The 21,397-nt window shown below is 44.9% G+C and overlaps 1 protein-coding gene across 4 annotated transcripts in view; it reads left to right on the top strand.

The window, feature by feature from the left end:
* Positions 1 to 1,616: 1,616 nt before the first annotated feature.
* Positions 1,617 to 21,397, top strand: part of tns1a (tensin 1a) — a 99,086-nt gene continuing 79,305 nt past the window's right edge. For all 4 annotated transcript variants that reach the window (XM_084347587.1, XM_084347589.1, XM_084347588.1 and 1 more), the window contains exon 1: positions 1,617 to 2,443. In XM_084347587.1, coding sequence (XP_084203713.1) covers positions 2,348 to 2,443 — 96 coding nt within the window. In that variant the 5' untranslated portion in view covers positions 1,617 to 2,347. The remainder of the gene's footprint in view (positions 2,444 to 21,397) is intronic.

Genomic DNA, 21,397 nt, shown 5'->3' on the forward strand with positions numbered 1-21,397 from the left:
TGGTGGGTGTCGACTCCCTTGTGCCTTCAATACCCTGATCATTACATGACCTTAGTCCCCTACTAAGGTCACATGTCGACACCTGAGTAAGTTGGCGAAGAAGGCTTTGTCAAGAGTTCTTGGAATAGAAAGATATGTGTCCCAAAGGATTGGCAACTCTTAAAGATCATGATTGAATTGACTCACAGGGGGAGGATGCCTTGATTAGAAGCATTTCAGTACTTCTTTGTGTTATTATGTGCTATTTAAACCAAAATTGCATTGGATGTTAATGCATGCATTCATTCAGTAGGAGCAACAGCAATGCACAACTGAATATCTGCATTAAACGCATGGTATTTTAATATACTGTATGTTTTATTTTAATTCTCTTCAAACTGCTATACGTGTATGGACAGATGACATGCTTTATTTATACACTGACACATGTACTGACTGCAGATTTCAGTACATATGATAACATGAAGAGTGGCTCTGATGGGAGCAGTTCTCCGTCAATGGGAAGATTTGTATTTCCTTTATTGCCGCCGCATTTCCATACGGCCCAAAAACAATTTGCGTTATGTTCCCCCCAAACACCCTGCCGAAGCCCGCGCCCCCCCTCAGGCTGAGCTAGCTTTGGTTGACAGAACAGCATCCTCTCTACACTTTATCTCCCTCGCTCATTGCTTTGATGTGTTGTGATTGCGTTGGTGTGGCGGTGGTGTGCCGGGTGGGAGGGGTTGGGGATGGGGATGAAGAGGAGGTGGGGGGGGGGGGAGTGCAGCAGAGAAAAGCGTTCTGCAGTGAAAATGTGCTCCCACTGAAGCGTAGAGAGACTGCAGCACAGTGAACGAGCCTGTGCACCACCTGCAGTCGTGTGTGTATGTGTGTGAGAGCGAGGGAAATAATCACCCAAGACACAATGATTCAACACCCCGCTCCTCTCCTTCTTCTGTCATCCTCCATCCTTCCTTTCTCTCCTCCCTCCTTCTCTCCCTTCGACCCAATTCTCCACACACGCTACGATCATCTCACCCTCTGCCTGCCTTGTATCCGCCGTGCACCGTGACGGCTGCTGCGTGTCCGTTTTGTGTGTGTGTGTGTGTGTGTGTGTGTGTGTGTGTACATTGCGCATGCTGGTGTGTGTGTTCACCAGTACTCTCTGCTCAATATTCTCAAACACATTCTCCCCTCCTTTCCCTCTCCTCCTGCGACTCGCTCGCCTTCCCTTTCTTCGTCATTCTTCTCCTCTCCTGGTGTCTCTCATCCATCCATCTTGACTCCCTCCATTCACTCTTTCTTTCGGTCGATTCTGTTGCTCCCCCACCTCTCTCCCAGCGATCGCTACTTGATGCGCACTTTTGCTCGTACCCACGTCGCCGTCTTCTCCTCGGCGACTCGGAAATATAAACACTGAACGAACACACTCAATCTGTCATTCTCAACAGAAACCCCTTCTGTTTTCCATCCTTTTTTCTCTCTCTCTCTTCCAACCGTTATGTTCCCAGTCTCCTTTTTTTTTCTTTCTCCCCCCTCCTCACTCTTTTTGCTCCCCTCCTCCCGCGCTGGCTGAGTAAGTGCTGCAGCATCAGTGCATGTGTGTATGTGTGAGAGAGCAGCACAGAGAGAGAGAGAGAGAGGAGTGTGTGTTGAGCGGAGTGTGTGAGCGCGAAGCACCGGGGATCCTGAGCCTGGAGGAGAGCCGTGTGACAAGAGGGGGGCTCTTCTGCCTGTGGATGTATGTGCCAGGACAGCGTTTTTTTTGTTTTTTTTGCAGGCGAGCGTACGTGTGCGTGAATGTGTGTGCGAGGGGCATGCCAGCGTGCGCGTGTGTGTATGTGTAACAGTGTCGTCGATCAGCGACGGGCTCTTCGCATTATGCAGCCGACGGTGCTCATCACACTTTGAGGACTGACTCATCCAGACCGGGGCTGTGGAGACAGAAGAGACGAAAGAGAGAGAGAGAGCGAGCGAGACGGATGGATGGAAAGACAGGAAGACAGTTTTAAGCTCTTGATGCTTTGGGTCCCTCTAGACCGTCCGAGGGTCTAGTCCGTTTGTGGGACGCCAGTAGCTTCACAGTGGCCCCCCTTGTTCCCCCACAAATTGGAATTGCAGACACATAACCAGACAGGTAGCCAAATTTGCCAATAAAGAAAAAAAACCCTGAAAGGAAAATAAATCCCCAGTCGTCGTCTGACTTGAAGGAAGGTTTTCAATTCATTTCTGCTCCACGGACTAGGACAAGAGGGTCTCCCGTCTCTGCAGGGTCTTTTTTTCGCTTGACACCGTTCTTTTCACTGGGGGTTGCAGGATCCTATCCCAGAGATAAGAGGCTGGCAGACGAGACGGGACAGACGCAGGCATGGCTCGCCTCAACTGGTGCCTGGCTGCCGTCATCAGCTGGGGCAAGTTCCTCTTCGCCTGCTTCTTTCCTCTGCGGGGGGCCAAGCGAGACAAGGTAAGACTTCACGGAGGGGGGGTAGAGGGGTTGCTGCGAACGGGAGCCTGAGAAGGGATTCAGTGGACTTAGAGGACGAGTTCCCCACATGTCGTCTTTCATGTCTCACTTCAACCCATGCAGGTGACTTTCTTCTAGCCAAAAAATCTATCTGGAATTCTCATCGTGCATGTGATATACATCAGGATGGGCCCAGTTCTCAGTCATACCACCCGACCATTGCATGCATACATGCCGGCTTCACCTAAACCACCAAATGACGTAGCTGTGAAAACGAGCTTGGCGACTGGTCATGGACCATGGGCTCTGGAAGACTGGTTGGTGTCCCTCTAAGTGCTGATTCAAGGTCAGTGTTACATCTCCAAGTGGTCTCCAAGCAGCTGCTCCAGATAAGGATGGTGGGGAACCATTGGGATCAAATTTTGGATACGTCAGGTACTTGCAGCAACCACCTGGAACAAATGGTAGTTGCTTCTGATACATCGGGTCACCTTGCTTTCACAACTGCAGAATTGTAATGCACCATTATTGGGGGTTTGCGTATTCCCAAGGAAGAGCTCCTGATTCTCGCCATTCATCTCCTGCCATTGCATGTCATGCTGTATTTGCTCATTTTTGAAGAGGGGGGGGTGAGTCTTTGAACGCTGCGCCATACACCGATGGTCGGATGGCACATGTGTATGAGCGAGAAAGGCCAAACGGAGTTCATCGAATGGTATCAGCTGAACGCACACTCTGTTTCTTTGTCTGTTTCCCCAGAGCCGACGTTATTAGCAAAACCTGGATCACAATCTTTGCTTTTTTGCTCTACTCTAGCAGATAATCAATCATGTGTAACAACTCTGGTATGTCTAAATGGCACTATTTCCTCTTACACATGCACTTACACACATGCGAGGACGCCAGGAAAAGCGCCTGAGGTGATCCTCTGATGAATGGTGATTTTTGAGGAGTTGATTTTCTTTTTCCCCCTCCTGCCTTTTTTTTTTTTTTTTTTTTTTTTTTTTACACGCAATGAGTATCTCTAGAGCAAAGAGAGACCTTTTTTATAGCAGTTGTCCTCAGGCAGGAAACACTGACCAAATCAGCTTAATGCGCTGCATCCTCAGCAGTTTTTAAAAATAATCTGTCCCCTACTGTGAATATTATCATAAAGTGAAGACACCTTTTGGGACTTTCATGTGCCCTCACATCTTTCATTTTAATCCTCATTTGTGGTCTATTTTGCACCATTAGAAGCTTTCGATCCTGTGCACGAATACCAATCAAAAGGTTTGAAACTTGAGTGTTGCAGTGCTGTAACTCTCCCTCGACTGCGAGCTCTCTGCTGTTGCGTATGAGAACCGTTTGGTGCTACAAAGTCTGGCGATGATGGGATTTTGCTCGTGGTGACGCCGTAGCGTGCAGTGCTGCAGCCGCCCGTCTCTCCAAGCCCCAACACCCTCCCACCAGCACCAACACCAGCAGCAACCCCCCCGCCCCATTGCCGCAGCTCCTTATCTCTACACCCGTGCTCAATCCCACCACGCTCCCCTTGTCGCACTCCCTCGCATGTGTGTGTAACTGTGTGTGGAGCTTGTTAGTGCCTTTGCGGACACACGCACACACTCATTATATATCTCCTCGACCCTGTGCAATGGATCCCCAACCCATTATGTTCATTCAGTCACAGCTTGTGCTCAGCCTGTCCTGTCAGCATTGGCCTTTTTTCTTCGATGTGGCAAGAGGATTCATTTTGTTTGGAATCACGAACAGAAACCATCAAAATCGGTTCGGTAAATGAAGGTTTTTGCACCATTTTTTTCGATTAGAGGGGGAGTGGTTCAGCCCATCTTCAACTCTTGTACCTACACTGTAAAATGGGACATATGCTTGCCACCAGGGATGTAGCCTTGTTAAGGTATGGATGTTAAACCCTGAGGCCCAGCTACACTTGTACCCTTGTCCCTCGTACTTTGGCAGGAACATTCATGTACCCCCCGTGATAAAAATATCATTGGATCACTGCTTCATTTTGTCCTAAGAATCATTTTCTCTTTCTTTTTTGTTGTTTAAGGTGTAATTCTAGAAAATTCTCAAAAAAGTTGATTTCTCTGTGAAAAAGGTTGATATGTTTTTACTGCAGTGATATATTTTTTTAAAGTATGGGGTTGTTAGGACTACTTGAAAGAAGGTTAGGGTTAAGGGTTGGTGTTTGGGTTCTGGTTGGGGTGAGGATGAGGGTTAGGGGCTACGTTAAAGGGTAAGGGTTGGGGTTCTGGTTTTGGGGTTGGGAGGAGAGTTGGGGTTACAGTTAGTGGTTGTGTTTGGAGTTAGGACTAATATTCACCTTTTCCCCTCACTTTTGCAACAGTACATTCTTTACTTGGACAAAAGTACAAATTTGCACTCATAAAAAGCAAGATTCACAGCGCATGCCTCTGCTACTACATGACCGTTACACATGTAATATCAAAATGTAATAAAACATAAGAATTACCTGTTAAAGTTCTCACAACCTGCGTAGCCAATTATTGCGACGTCAGCTTGCAGATCATCAAATTTGCCAGGTGGCCTGTTTTGAAGGATTTAGCTGTACATGAGCTTCAAGTTAGCCTTTCAGCTGCCTCATTTTTGTTTGATTGGGCCGAAAAATGAATGAGGATTTTGCCTCAGAACAGGATTTTTCTGCACACTTCTTTCAGTGTACACGACGACCATTCAGCCTGTCGCTCCAGCTGCAGCACTCGAGCTCGCTCACGTGACCGACTGGGAGGTGAAAGTGGAGAGGTAAGGCTCTGTGTCTTCCCTCCGAGGACCGCTGTGAGGTGTTCAGTTTCCATGGCAACGCGGCTCACACAGTCCCCCCATGACGGGGGCCGGGTTACAACGGGAGGTGGTTTTGTAAGACAGAGATGGGGGAAACCGAGAGTGAGGTGGAGGGATGATGATGTGTAAAGGCTTTCTCCATTTGTGTTACTGTGGTGAAACTACAGTGGTACTATGGAGGGGTAACCCTCTCCTCTCTTCTCCTCTCCTCTCCTCTCCTCTCCTCTCCTCTCCTCTCCTCTCCTCACATCCTGCCTCTTCTTCCCTTATATTTCTTTTCCTCTCTGTTTCCTTCGTTTTGTTTTATTGAATCTTTTCTCATATCTTGCCAGGGCACCTCCTCTTCCTTTCCTTTCCCTGTTTCCTTTCTCTTCCTTTCCTTCTATTTCATCTAATTTTCCTGTCTTTCTGTGCCTCATCTCCACCACCCTGTATTTCCTCTCCTTTTGTCTCCTTCCCTTCTCGTCTCTCCCTTCCTCCTGTTCCACCTCCTCCCGTATTTTGTGTTTACTTGCCTCCCTATTCATTTAACTAATGTCCCCCCTGGCAGTAAATTCACATCAGGCAGTACTGCGGACAGCCAAAAGAGAAGAGGGTGATGGGAAACCTGTCCACTGAATGGTTCCTTATTCTCCCCCTCTAAGATTGCCTCTCCAGCATATGCATGAAAACCTCATTCATCGCTCGGTGTATTTATCACATGCTCCCCAACTTTACCTTCCGAGCTGAGTAATGTCGGGCCGGTTCGCAGGTACCGCGCCCAGAGAATTGCAGGCTTCTGCCCTGAATGGCTCGCTGTATTCTGGGACGGCGTTCAGCATGATGGATGCTTTGTTATTCTAGCATTAAAGCTTTAATGTGATGGATTCTCCAGCGACAGAAGAGGAGACTGCAGAGTGGATGTGGAATACTTATCTTTTTCTTTCTTTCTTTCTTTCTTTCTTTCTTTCTCTTTTATCTATTTCTCTCCATCTACTCTTCTCTTCATAGTTTTTGTTTAACCCTCAAAAAACTAGACTCTTCTTCAGGCGTCTGACTCCAGGGTTCGGGTTAGGGTTACTGACTTTTGTTTTTCCTACCCTACTCTACTAGTTAGCATCAAGTGTTCAGGAGAACCATAAGTTTCAGTCTGGCTCATTTAAAGTCCCAATTTTACATTTGGTTTGTCACCATCTATGACTTCCATATGAAGTGTTGACATTTCCTAAGCGAGTTACAGCCATTTATTATAACACTGTCCAAGGACTTTTTTCAGAGAATTGTATTATCCTTTCGAAGATGAACAACAAAAGTAGCTTGGCTTCAACCGTTGGCCCAGAAGAAGAAACTATGTTGGGTTCCTTGACGAATCATTGCAGAACATGAGAGCGGAAGTACACTACAGACCCTTTGAATGCCCAAACAAGACACAAACTCCACTTTATATGAGTTTTTAAAGCACACTGATAGGAGAAGCGGTTCAAAAGTTATTCAACATTTTAGAGCAATAGCTATTTTTAGAAGACCAGGGGGCAGGTTAGGGTCTGGGATGTGTTCTTGCTGGTGGAGCTGGTGATCAAATATCACTATATGTGCCTGTCTTAGTGTGTATACATGTCTATGAGACCTTCCCCAACCTTTTTATTAGGTATAGCAGGCTGCTAACGTCATTAGTCTGGGCTTTAATGGAGAGTTTTACTGTCCCACGATGGTCTAAATTCCCTTTTCCGTGAGTCTAATTCTGTGGGAAACAGTGTGTGTGTGTGTGTGTGTGTGTGTGTGTGTGTGTGTGTGTGTGTGTGTGTGTGTGTGTGTGTGTGTGCTGCTGCCTCCCTCCCTGCCTCCCTGCCTGCCTGCCTGTGTGTTTTCAGTGAGCTCCGGCATGTTGCATTGGGAATAAGGGAATAAGAACCTGACCTCACTGTGCAAAAATGTTGTACTGAGAAAATACACCACTCCCAATTGCACGCCCGAAATCAATGCTTTTTGCAGGTAGTGAAGTCTCACTTAAACGGCTATTCTGGCCGCATCCAGACAGAAGAAAAAGCAACACGAGCTGCATGCATGAGCTGTATGTGTGCGGTTTTTTTGGGGAAAAAGCTCACCCATCTGCAGAGACTGTCTGAGGGTTGGTTGGAGGCCACTAGAGGCTGCTAGCAACCCAGTTTAGACCAGTTGGCTGCAGGCTGTCTCAAACACAGCCACCAAATCCTTTAAAAAAATAAAAAAAGCCAGTTCAGGAGTTAAAGCACAACCAGCATTCACCCCCTCCGATGTGTCCACGCTGTGCTCTTTGCTGACATTATGTTATAGCGTACACACACACAGAGGGAGACACACACACAAACACACACACAGATTATGTGTCAGGTTAGCCTATGGATTGAGGTAACTGTTACAGTGGAAGTGATGGAGTGCAGCAGGGATCAATAGAGGGTGTTTTCTCAAAATGAATTGGCTCTTAGCCCTTTATGGATCTGACTGTGGAGTGATGTAATACGCCCGCACCGCTCATATAATGTTGATTCAGTGCTGTACTTTGTGTAGATGTACACATGCATGTAGCGATCCCTCACACATGTGCGCGGGGATGTTTGCATACATGCATGGAGGAATGTTTTGTACGCGCACACGCAGGCGACCTGGGGAAGGTGAAATATGCACATGGACTTGTCATAGATGTTAAAAGCAGTGATTTGATTTTGCTTTTTGTTTTAAACATCGTGAGCATATGTATTGATATTCAAAGGTTCAAGGTTAGAATGAACTTTAGGTTGCATTTGTTGTTGGCGCCACCTTTTTTGCTATTTGGGCACAGGTGATGTGAGCACTTTGAGCACTTTTTGTGGCATGAATGGATTTTCCTTTTTGTTGCCTTGTGAAGTTGATCCAGAGCAATGTTTGGAGCATTCTTCAGTGTATTGAATAAATCATAAATCTCATTTTTGAAGTGACAAGAAGTTCTTGAAAGTGATTTGGAAAGGGCCACTTCTGTGTCCGCGGTTCTGAATGTCAAAAAGCCAACACAAACGCATAAGACAAACATATTTAACGATACAATAGTGCACATTTCTTTATTACATAAAAGAAGATAAGAATATAAAGAGTCAACACGACTGATATCAGGCCAGAAGTGTCACCAGCCTTATAACAAACGCTGCTTTTGGAGCAGGAAAACCTACAACAGAAGCTCAAAAGCTGTATTTTGTAGCCAACACAGAACTTGACTCTACTTCAGCTTGTGGTTGACTCATCACATGACACAATGTAAAGGTCATCTTTACATTGGACAGTCGCTTCAATCCGTGTACAAACAACATGACTTTAGTCCAACTTTGCGTGTAGGTGATGCACCAATCCTTCTCATTTAAAGTCCACTTTGTAAGAAGTTTGATTTTTCAGTCCTTTTCCCAACTCGGCAAATACTGACGCTTTCGGGTGGCCACCGACCCGACCTACGATCCAAATGCATCAGTGTTTGAAGAGTTGGCAATGAGACTCTCATTCAGGAAATCAGTGTTCACGTTCCGTGTGAACTCAAAAGTCAACGCTGACATGTTGTAAGTCCTTTAGTTAACTTACATCTCATACGTAACATAATCTTTTCCAAACCTAACAAAGTAGTTCTGTTGCTGAAACCTCACCAGATAGTGATGGGTTTATTTTTGTTACCGTGATGACAAAGGTCATCTGACTTCGGACCCGCTCTCCAAGTGGATCAAAATTGATCTCTGGCGTATGCACTGCAAGCAATTTGAAAGTGTAAAGTCATGTCTTTGCACGCAGATGGACGAGAGCAGGTTGTTATAATGCCATACAGCACGATTAAAAGACAGATTGTATGGTGAGCTTCATCAGGGTTAGGGCGATCAGGTAAGAGTATTTCGTCTGAGGCTAGGACCAGTAAAAAGTTATGTAATCGCATCATGGGAAAGGTAGGATCCAGTGTTTTACTCATACTTAAAGTCAACATCTCCCTCTCTCTATCAGTTTTGACCTTTCGTTTTTAAATGTCTGGCAAGTTTTCTAGCTCTATGGAAGTGTAATGCTGTTGCTGCACCACCTCGTTTAGTGTTTCAGGTCAGAAAATTGAGCAGTTGTGTCGGTTTTCTTGCAAAAACATAAAGGATGTCACTGCTTTTATTGCAACACGAGTAATCCACGTGTTGCCACATCATTACGATCGTGTGCACGTGCGAACACGGCCTTTCTTTGAGTGTGTGTGTGTGTGTGTGAGCATCTGCATATGCACCTTCAGCTTCTGCACCTACCTGTTTCGCTGCTCGGCTGTCGAGTCCTGCAGATATTATTTGAAGGAGCAGATCTAGAAACAGGAAGGGGTTGCCGATGAAAAATTGAAGTGACATTAGCGCAGACATGAGCGAGCATGCTTTGCAGAGGAGAGGTGAGGTATGCAAGCCGAGGGGGTGGAGGGGCTGGTCAATGAATAGAGTGTGTTTGTGTATGTGAGGAGGGGCTAACAAGGATCATTTGAGGAGAGGGGAGTTTTTGGGAGGGAGAAAAATAAAGGCCCGAGACTCGACTCACCTCCCTCCACCTCCCCCCTTTTTCCTCCGTGGAATAAAGTTACCACACTTCAAGAGGGACAGAGAGGAGGGCAGGAGTGAGTGAGCGAACAGGAGAGAGAGAGCGAGAGAGAGAGAGAGGAGGAGGAGGACCAGGAGTGGAGGAGGTAGAACAAGCTAGCAAGAGAGGGGCGGGAGGGAGCTCAGATGCAGGGAGACTGACTAAGGCCATCAGAGAGAGAAAACGAGAGCAGCATTCCCTTCCACACCCTCCGGCATGGATCCGTGTCGCCAAAGCCTGCGTGGAACCAGCAGGAATTTCTGGGAATACCTTGGATTTCTACCTTGAGTGGCATTTTTTTTCCCCCCAGGATGCCCTCCGTGTCTCTGTCTCTGCCCTCGGCTCTGGCAGGGAGGGCCAGGACCTGGGTTTGCCTCTCCTGCATGTTTTGGGTAAGAAATCGTGGATAGGGGTGTGTGCAGGTGTCAGGGTTAGAGCATGGGAAAAGGTCAGCAAGAAGAAGCACGAAACTAGGGAGAGATGTAGCCAAACCCGCATTAGTCACATGTACGAAAGACCAGATGGCTTTCTTTCTGCGCACAGCTTCCTCAAAAGACCTTCCGTGGCGTTGTCAAGTGGGTGGTTGTGTTTATGTGTGGAGCGTAAAGAGGTGAGCGGTTCATGGTCAATGGTTTCCTTTCAAACAAGCGCAGCAGCACCACTGGTACAGCTGACTCTTGTGTGTTTTAGATCTGGATATTTGGCTGAAATTAGTGTTTTTCTAAAGGAAGTCTGGGCCAAAATTTGCAGGACTCCTCTGCTATCATCCCTCATCTTTTGGTCACTAGAGGTCAAGTTCACATCTCTGTCACATCCGAGAGCGGGAAGATCTCTCGTTCAGGACTAATCTAGTTGACTGCTCTGTGGCGACTCGCATCGGCGTGTTCTTGCGTCGGGTCCACGCGGCCTCGGCACTGGAGCTATTTCTGGTTTCTCCTGTATAATTTAATCTGCTGCTGCTCGCTTCTCCTCCTATCTGGGACTGACTGAGTGTGTCAGGAACCGGGGGCTTTCCACCCAGCGTCTCGGTTAAAAGACAAGGCAAAAGTCAAGCACGCCAGTGCACCCCTGGACCCAAACCCTAACCCTAGGTGTGAAGATGTTAGTGGATCTGGAAGCATGAGAAGTTAAAGTCTTCTCTCCTTTGCAGAAGCCTAAATAGTCTTTTGTTTTTTAAGATTTTTATGTTATAACCCTAAACCTAACCTTATCCCTGACCTGAAAACGTAAAGCACGCCAATGCACCCCTAGACCCCGAACCCTATCCCTAAGTGTGAAGATGTCTAGGGATCTGGAAGCATGTGAAGTTAGAGTCTTGTCTTTATCTTGCAGAAGCCTCAAGTGTCTTTTGTGCGTGAAGGTTTTTGTGTTTGTGTTTTAACCTTAACCCTAACCCCAGCCCTGTCCTGTCTTGAAAACGTAAAGCATGCCCTAACCCTGTGTGTGAAGATGTTTGTGGATCTGGAAGCATGTGAAGTTAAAGTCATCTTTTATTCTTGCAGACGCCAAAAAACATCTTTTGAGTTTGAGAAACCCTTCTTCCCATACATGTGAGATGCACAATCTGCCTTTAAAGATGCTCTTCGGCCACTTAATCATATATTAGAGAGACAAGCTGCAGGCTTTTGTATGTTAACATATTGCCACATCAAACATAACCTGCCTTTTAATGCTCCTCGCTGCAGCATAACCCCATCTTTATTGGAGAAGTAGGTGGATTTATTGCTTTTTTTTTGCTGTATAATGTATACACAGTGTGTAATGATCGCACCCAAGTGTTAAATGAGGCATCTGCCCTACTTTTCTGTAGCTCGCAGTGGAGGAGAGGGCCATTTAGATGCGAGGGGGGAAAGAGGCAGGGAGGAGGAAGAGCTCCCACGCAGTTCATATGCAAAGCGAGACTTGTCCAGATGCGATGCAACATTATCGACGACGAAAATGAGCGTCGAGGAGGAGGGGAGCGATGTTTGCGAGGTGTGACGACAGCAGAGGGGAGGAAGACGAGCGTAGCGAGCAGAAGCTGAGTGACGTGCGAGAAAGCGGGTTCTAAGAAAGCTCCTCAAATACATGCTATTAATAATGTATCGCCCCACACATGGAGAGAGAATATTAGATTTGACACGCTGACAGAAACAGCCACAAATGCAGGCTAGTTGCTACAGCGCCGGCCAAATACTTCTGCGAGCTCATTACTGCTCTACAATATGCTAAGCAGCGCCGCCATGAATAACAGCAACTGTTATTTGACACAGCGCCGGCGATCTGATTTTTTAACATATTCGCTGAGGAATTTCCTGCCGGTGTTTACCCGACTGAGTCAGGGCGCTTTATTAAGACCCGGGATTACGATCCTGGCGTTCTGCAGCGTCACAGGTTTGACTTCGGAGCTCAGGTGTTTTCTAACGCAAGCCGCTCTCTGTTTTGTCACTCTTTGCTGTAGCGAGCATGAAATATCGCGGGTAAATACATTTTTTTAATGCTTTGATGACGCTTGCGTAACATTGGAGTACTTTGAAAAGGTCGCTTTGCTAGTTAAAGGGACAATCTGTCATTTTTAAGCATGTAAATGATTTATATTTAGGTATTTTACAGAGTCAAGCATTTGTTGGCCTTCTTACAACCCTGACGCCAAAAAAGTTGGGACACTTTCAAGTTGCAGGCATCAAATTCATTCAATTTATCATATTTTGAAAAGGTCATTTAGCTAGTTAAAGGACCAATCTTTCATTTTTGTTTATCATATTAAACATAGAATATATTGTCTTTGTACTGTTTTTAATTAAATACAGGTGGCACATCATTACATTCTGTTTTTATTTACCTTCTACACAGTATCCCATCTTCTTTGGATCGGGGTTCAGGTCATCAAACAAACGTTTTTATGTTTTTGTTGTGGCTACTTTGTTGTTTCGATTTTGATCGAGATCTTGGCCATCATATTTCTGCACATTAAAGGTGCACTCCACTGATTTTAGACATCGACATCAGCTAACTTGCCATTGGAAGTAGAACTCAGCCTGGTTGCTTTATGGGAAATGTAGGATTTAGTGTTCTTTTAGCTTAACTTTGACTAAAAGTCAGGAGATCTCAGCCTCTGATGCATCAAATTCAACCGTTCTTCCTTGAATATGTCTTACGCAAGAACCTGAACTTTATGAAAGTGTATTACCAAATTTCTGACATGTTTTCTAAAAGCTTAGATGTGGACAAAACATAGCAGTACCACCTGACATTGTGGGTTGCAGTGTAGCCAATACTTAAAGTGAGACGACACGATGGAGGAGTTGCTTGACAGCCATGCCAACATACTGTAACTGCAACTGTAAAAGACAACAGAAAAGCTTTGTTTTAACAGGGAGAGAAAGAAGGAAGTCACTTAAGGTAGCCTCAAAATAGCCACATAATTACATTAAAATTACAGTATTATCGTTTCAAAGTATGCAGCAAATTACCAACACACTGACCAGAATAGAGCTCAACCAGCTTTTTCAGATTTCTATTATTTTAATACCAGAAATGCACACTGAATGCTTTTTGTTCACGTTGGTGCTTCATGATTTCTATGCTTTTGACACAAACTCTGTGTCACTCTTTGTTACAGTCTCCCACACGGCAGCTGGAACACTGTAAGCCCAGATGTATGGTAGATCCATCATGTCTTCAAGTTGTCTAACAGAGTCTCTTATTGACTGACCAGAATCCCCCGAGAGCTCTGAAAATCAATCAGACTTTGATTGGACCGTTACTGCCTGCCACGCCTCCGCGTGTGTCACCTCCGCGCCGGCGTGCGTCTGCATGTGTGTGGCCCGGCGTGCATCAGGAATGTCATTTCCCTCGGCTAGCGAGAGGACGTATCTGCCGGCTCTGCCTGTTGATTAGCCTGCGTTGAGTGAGGAGATTCTTGAGTAATGAATCTGTCTCGCCGTCTTTACGTCTCCATTCCCTGTAGTGTTAGAGCAGGGGCATCTTCTTTATTGGTTTATTTTGAAAGGACGAGGACTATATCTTCCTGTCAGAGGAAGATTTTCAAGAAGCAGCAGGGCCTTTTGGGATTTTTTTTTCGGTGACTCAAAGATTTCTATTTCTTCTTCTTGGTTAAGTTCTATCATACTAAAGCAAAACATTAGAAAACAGCCTCTTTTTTAAGTAGAAATCCTAATTAATGGGCTATTTTTGAAGAACTGGCCGGCGTAAAGGGTCAAGTTCTCTCATGGGGCTTCATCAGCGGCTGTCGTTTCTGAGGTTGTGACCTTCCACGGTCCATTGCTCTATTTTTATCCTGTTAACAGCATAGTTTGGGGGGAAAATATACTAGAAAAAGTGTTGTTTTTTTTTGACATGTAGTAATAATGGTGATGATATTTGTGGTTTTCATGATGACGTCCACCTCCAAATGACATGAAACTGCACTCAGACCTAGTTTTGGTTAACAGCCTCCGATGGGACCTCATGTGCTGTTCAGCTGCCACACAGGCTGACTGTCCGCAGCCAGAGATCCCTCGCTGGAGCTTTCTCCACGCTCTCCTTTTCCAACCGGAGCACTTGTGCGTGTGTGTGTGTGGTACTGTATCTTTGCGAGTCAGACTGTCCTCAGAGAGCGGAGCCGTCGCTGTGGCTAAACAATGCTCTGTGTATCTGTGACCAGGTGATTTATATGCGATGTGACCGCATGCCTCCCTCCAGGCCCCCGGGCCACTGCCAGCCGGACCGAGACCCAGCTACAGCACACTTCCCCAGGGCACAGTGCACTGCTCTGCCCCCGCATCTCATACCCGAGTCTGGATCTCTGCCCTGGAAGTTTAAGACATGCTGGCCAGGATGCTGTAGATCGGCCTGCAGATGATTGAAACATGAAGAAATCTTTACGTTGGAAGGTAGAGCTCGTCACTCAAGAAAAAAAGTATGAAGAAATAGTTGAAAAAGATTGTTTCCGATGGTTTAAAGAAAGCAAATCCTTACATTTAAATAGCTGGGACCAGCAAGATCTTTATTTATAAAGTTTTCTTCCTAATCAATTAATTAACTAATCCAGTGGTCCCAACTTGTGGGTTGGCACCCATCGGGGGTCACCAGATAAATCTGAAAGATCATGAGTGGATAATGAGGACGTTTAGGTGCAAAAATCACTTGGTTAGTGTTAGGAAAATACCGTGTTTTGGCAGATTTTTTTGCCTCTGGCACATCTGGATTTTGTCCCAATGTCTCGTCAAAAATTCCTAAAATTTCTTCGTCAAATTTATGGCCATTTTGAGTCCTTTGTTTCAGGTGTTGCTGTGTTTGAAATGCAACTTATACTTACTTCAATATCAATTAATCTTTCAGCTAATCTTCTGATTCATTGTTTGGTCTAGAAGATGTCAGCAAATAGCCAGAGCCCATGGTGAAAATGTCCTAAAAATCTTTTTTTGTCCAACCAACTGTCTAAAACCCAAAGATATTTAGTTAACTATCATAGAAGACAAAGAAAACCAGCAAATATTTACATTTAAGACATGTTTTGCCCCTTTTTAAACTAAATACTTCTGTTTCAATGCATTAATCAAGTCACTGCTTCGGCTTCAATGTTGTTGCGACATATCCTAGGGCGTTTCTGTTATTTTATCTTCGACAAGATCTTCCTGCATCGTCTCACGTTATATTAAATCAGCGGTATGAACAGGATGCTGCACCTTCAACTTGAGACAGCGCACACCTGCACACATAAAGTTCAGATATGTGCATTTACATGTAACACGAGGGAACGCAGGAATGCTTACCATCTACCTTTCAAGAGCTACGTCCTCGTCCTTGTCCTGCACTTGCTCTCCGTGTTCATTCTCCCTGAGATGGACTCAAAGCGAGGCGAGCTCATTAGCAAACCCGGCTTCTAAGTTCATTAGCAGCCGGCTAATGATCATAAGCGGCCTAGACTTCATGATCACAGCTCATTGATCTTTGTGCCTCTCTGTCTGCACCTGGTATTGATCATATCGCACGCTCGCGCAAACAGTATCACAGCTGCACCGTTGTGTACACACACGAATGTACTGTATGTGTGGTGTTACTTGATGCATCCATATAACTTCACATCGAAGCAGGGAGGTAGTCATAGATACACACAGTTTCTCGGCTTCAAGGAGGGATCTACTACAATCTGGCATCCGGCCCACAGTGTCAGTCCGCTGGGATCGGCTGTGCTCGGCACCATAAATAAAACATCCTCAACTCATATCTATAGTCTTGTACACTTATCCATACTCCCATGAAGTATAGATGTAGACAGGGAAAGAAATGCGTTGTATCAACGCCTGTAGGAGATTCCCTGGCGAGCAAATATGTCGATGTCCACCAAAAATACACCCCCTGGTTGTGTCTTTTGTTGTTTTGCGCCTGTTTTACTCTCACTATTTTGAAGAAAGCTTCTATGGATTATGCAGTGACAGCCTGCTCGATATGCTTTCAATGATTATGGGTACTTCTGTGCTGCCAATCACTGATGAACCCATAATCACAGTGGAAAAGCACCCTCGGGGGCTATAACCAGAATAACGACTATCCTGATAAGAGATTGCACTCTCCCTTCTGTTATGTTCAAAGATGGAGGGTCCTGGGACGACACCTCAGTTTTAAGGGTCCTCAACATGAAGAATGTGAGGAGCCCTTGGTGTTTGTGCTGAGCTGGTGGAAGCTGGCAGTGCAGTTTCATCCAATCCGTCTTGCAGTCTGATCTTAGCCGTGCTGCTAATTCGAGCCGTTTGATATGCCATCTGTGTGTTGAGATCGCACATTCAGAGGGAGTTCAAGCGCGGAGGCTGCCAATGAGAGCAGGGCGTACAGTGGGATGACGCAGAGTCTGAAAAAAGTTTCATGAAAATGTGGAGGAAGTCTGATGTGGACACCAAATCATCTGATGACTAAGAGTCCTGTGGTTAAAGGCACTTTAATATGCCAGAATAACCCTGATGATGTCATTGTGACGCCATCAAGCTTGTCTCAACTTTACCTTAAGAGGCAGCTGGATTCGAGATCACGTGATCTTTCAAATCCATCTTGCAAGACTTTAAATATAAGGGAAGGTGATTCTGGAGAAAGATAGTTGACCCAGGTCATCAAATACCGATGCTTTGGGTTCGAATTTTAGGCCAAGTACCGACCCAAAGTGATATTTGACAACCTGGGAATGAGACTCAACAATCATTCTCGAGAATCACTTTCTCTACCTTTATGTGCTTGTGGCCGAACACGCAGATGTTGAACTGGCACCTCAAGTCGTTAGCATAGATGCTGCAAAGAATGACATTGAAGGCTTTTCTTGATGGAGAGATGTTATCGGTCTTTTCGAGTTTGATTTACCAGTTGGCTCCTCTGGTGGCATTGCTCTTCTTCTGTTGATCTGACTGGTTGAAGTTAGCCTGTGATAGATGGTGATAGACGGATGGTTGGTCCAATCACCTTCCAAGTATGTTTGTGCCTGCCCAATTAAAAAAAAGTTTCTTGAAGACAGTGTTGATTTGTTTTTCCCAACCGTCCACCCCAACTTGGCCCATATGCTTAATTTATCACTCTTTATGCTACCTGACTTCCTCCTTTGCTCCCGTCATCATAACTAGGACCACAAGGGATCGCGACCTGACAATAAACGTATACGAAGACACTCATTTCAAGAGGCCTGTCTTGTCTCTTTGCGTATGAGTGCACAATATGACTTGACGTGAAGTGTGACACCCCTGATCATAGGTCTTTGTTCCTTGACCCTGAAAGCAGTTGGTCCATCACCGTCTCGCAGTTTTTATGTATTTATGAAAACCGCTTTCTAGAAGAGGAGAGTGTTTGAAACACACATATTACAAACATCATCCTGGTTCTCATTTTCCTTCTTTTTTGTGTTTCTCATTCTCGTTCTCTGTCTCACAAAGGCGCCCATTGTTCATGACAGAATTTCAATTTGGTGGAAATTGAAAGCAGGTGTGGTTCTGCTTTTTCATCTCGGGGTGGTGGGGGGGGAGCGCAGGACTTTTCTCTCTCCCCGGCCTCATAGTTTCTGTGGGGCCTGTTCCTCACGCTCCACTTCATTGAGTCATGTCATCCTCGCTTTTTTGGCTGGTTTTGGCGCCCTTTGTCTTCGTCTATTTTTTGTCCGGGGTGACTCATTCGCTCCTTCTGTTCACCTCATCCATCAGCCAGGTAGTCGGTCATACAGACAAGCGTTCACCTCACTCACTCGCTTTACTTCTCACGTAGTATATCTTACGGTGGACAGCCTTTATAGGAGAGACGGAGTATTTACTGCAGCCTCTAGGACTCATATTCTGTCACTTTCATCTCCAAGAAGTCTTTTCAGGAGAAATAAAAAGCTCAGGTGGATTTTTACGTGATTTTGAAAAGTTTTTTATAAAAGAGGACCACATTTTGTTTGGCCCGGAGGAGAACATGTTCTAAATATTACACAGAAAACCCAAATTAAAGTGAAGAAATGTCTCTAAAGGGCTGTTTGTTTGCCACTTTTGTTCCCTGGAGACAGTTATTTCACATTAGAGGACACTCTGACTGAGCGGTTAATGAACTCCAGGGTTTGTGTCAACTTACATCATTATGCAAGACGATACCGTACATCTTTATTCCAGCATGGCCCTCTTTGGGTTTTTAAAACCATTCTTCCAATTCATGCAGAAAGACTTTCCTCTGACTGAGCTATAAATGGAAACACATGTGGAATTTTACATTAGAGGAGCCGTGTTGGCCAGTTTGCGTTGATGTATGTGTCTCTGAGTGAGTGTGAGTGTGGTTTTGAGTGGCTTAGTCCCAGATGTGGCAGCTCACAATGCACCTGGCATAAACAGGAAGTCCAGACTACAAACATTTACCCTCGTATTGAGATTCCACTCGCTTGACAGGGTCGGTATGGTGAATATTTGTACGTGTGTGGCTTTTAGAGTTGATGGGTCTGAAACGTATTAGAGAGAGAGAAGATACGTGGTGATCAGAGCAGATTTCTGTCATTAGAGAAGTTGTGTTGATCTCCATCTTGAAAAGTGACGTCGTTTTTGTGTTGACCTGTGTTTAACAACTTTAACATACGTATAGTACTTCTCATGTCGGAGTCTAACCACAAATTCACGAGTTCCCTTAGAAAGCAGTAAATGATAATATCCAATAACAGTTAGTCGCGTAAAGGGCTTCCAATCAATTAGCTAGAAGCTGATGGTTTCTCTATGTTTAACAACAGTTAAGACACTAACCTTAATCAGCAGTTGTTAGACTAGTTCCCAAGCTTACAAGCTAGCTAGCTATCTTAAAACATCCACATTTCAATAACCTAAAGGGGCTATAATCAATATTTTACACTTTCTGCCCCAACAGACAAACTTAGCAATTAGCAAGTAGCAAATACTTGTCTCAGGAGGTCGTGGACAAAAACACAACTCCAAATAAATACTAACGTGGCTCTGTATTAGCTCACGGCTCAGTAGTTCACAATTTTGCTGCGAGCTAGCCAAAATATTGATAATAGCCACTTCTAAGTCATTGAGATTAGGATGTTTTTAAGCTAGTTAGCTGCTAGCTAACCAAAATATTGATAATAGCCACTTTTAAGTTATTGAAATTTGGATGTTCTTAAGCTAGTTAGCTGCTAGCAAGCCAAAATATTGATTATACCCTATTTTAAGTCATCAAGCTAGTTAGACGCTAGCCAGCCACTGGGGCTGCATCATACATTTTGGATACTATCCCGCCAAATATTACCAAAAAATGTAACTTACAGCTTTTGAAATTCTTGGGAATCCCCAATTTTGTCTTTAAGGAGTTGTTTTTATGTTTGAAGTCTATGAAATAATAGATATTTACTTGATTTCTGGCACGTGTCGAAGTGACCACCATGGGAGTAAAGATCCTAATCTTTTATATGTCTCAAGTTGTGCATTCATGCCTGATCGACGCATGTTTTGTGATTGCTTGTGTGTGACAGGAGTAATTTGTGTTCATGCGTCGTCCCTGTGCAGAGTGAAAGAGCAGTGCCTCTGAGAGAGTCCTCCCACCCTCCCTCGCTTCCTTTCACTTCCCCCCCTGCTCCCACATCTTGGCTCTAAGTGGGGTCGCGGTCGAGGTAGCGTAGTGATGCTTTTCATTAGCTAAGTGCAACTGGGGGAGAGGAGCACAGAGCTTTGATTTACTGGGCCTGCTGTCTATAAGCCTGGACACACACATACATACACACTCACAGAAACACCTCCTCGCCTCTTCCTCCATCCTTGGCTCTTAGGCCGCTCACTCTATCCCTTTATCCCCTTTTTTTCTCTCCATCTACATCCATTTTCCTTCCCCTCTCTTTCTGACTTTCCCTTTCTGTCTCTCTACATAACTCTCCTTTCCATTTTCTCTCTCAGGACTCTCCTGGGAGTCTCCTTCTAACACGACACAGAGGACAGGGCTTGGGATTTTTCAGTTTGCAGTGTTGAGCTTGTCTTTTCGAATGGCTGATGGTCTTTTTTAGGAGTCAGAAATACAGCTTTCAGTGAAGATCCACACCCTTAAATGTCACTCCGAGATTCCTTGATTGTGATTGCTGCCAGAGTGACAGACTATTATTTCAAAAAACATCACCTCGGCTGAACGTTCATGAAGATTTCTGTGTGACAGCAATTTGGTTTCATGTCCGAGGGCCTCTTGGTTTTCTTGATTTTGGCAACACCTTTGGCGATTCATGACCATGACCATTATTCCCACAATTACATTGAAGGTTGTCTGAAATGTGCTATATAAATAAGCTTGACTTGACTTGACTATGTGGTCTCTGGCTCACATATTAAAACCGATGGAGATACTCAATACAATAGGGCTGGGTATCCTTATGATTTGCCTTTTTCTACTTAGAAAAGGGCAGATGAAGTACAGGAGGGTTGCTAAATAAGGTAAAGTTGAAGGAATCCACGACAGATTGTAAAACTTAGTAGACGAACCTCAAAAGTCGAGTTTTAACACACAAAAGATCAGGAATTGTAGCTGGCGCTGGTGTTTAAGACGGTGGTTTTTCCTGTAATAATCAAGCCTGTAGCCATAATCAGACATTTTTACGTCATTTCAACACACTGAAGTGTCTACTCTATCAAATTCACCGCACTCAACTTAACCACACCGCAAACTGTAAGTGTTGCAGCTGCTGCGGTAGAGGGCCAATCATATGTCACATTAAATCAAAGAACGCTTGTAGTGATCAACATTTCTTTCTCGATCTGGGTACAAAAAGGATCGAAGATTGGGATTTCGGTCGATATCTTTGAGGTCCAATTTGTACGAAAGCCTATTTTTGAGTCTCATTCCCACCTTGTCAAATACTGGTGCTTTGGGATTGTAGGTCAGGTCGGCTGCCACCCCGAAGCATCCGTAGTTGAGTTTTTTAATAATTCTTTAACATGCTCATATTTCGATAAAGGTAGGCCTGAAAGTTGGCAACAAAGATTACCAACGCATGTAGAAAAAAGTTACAGATTACTTTTTCCTGGCTGTTTCTTCCTTGGCAAAACTTTTTGTATGTTGTTGTGATGGCATTCATCAGCGAATTGGCTTTCTGAGCATTTGAGCTCATGAAACTGAGGGTCATTT

Source organism: Pagrus pagrus (genome assembly GCF_965226575.1).
Source record: "Pagrus pagrus genome assembly, chromosome: 24".
Classification (NCBI taxonomy): domain Eukaryota; kingdom Metazoa; phylum Chordata; class Actinopteri; order Spariformes; family Sparidae; genus Pagrus; species Pagrus pagrus.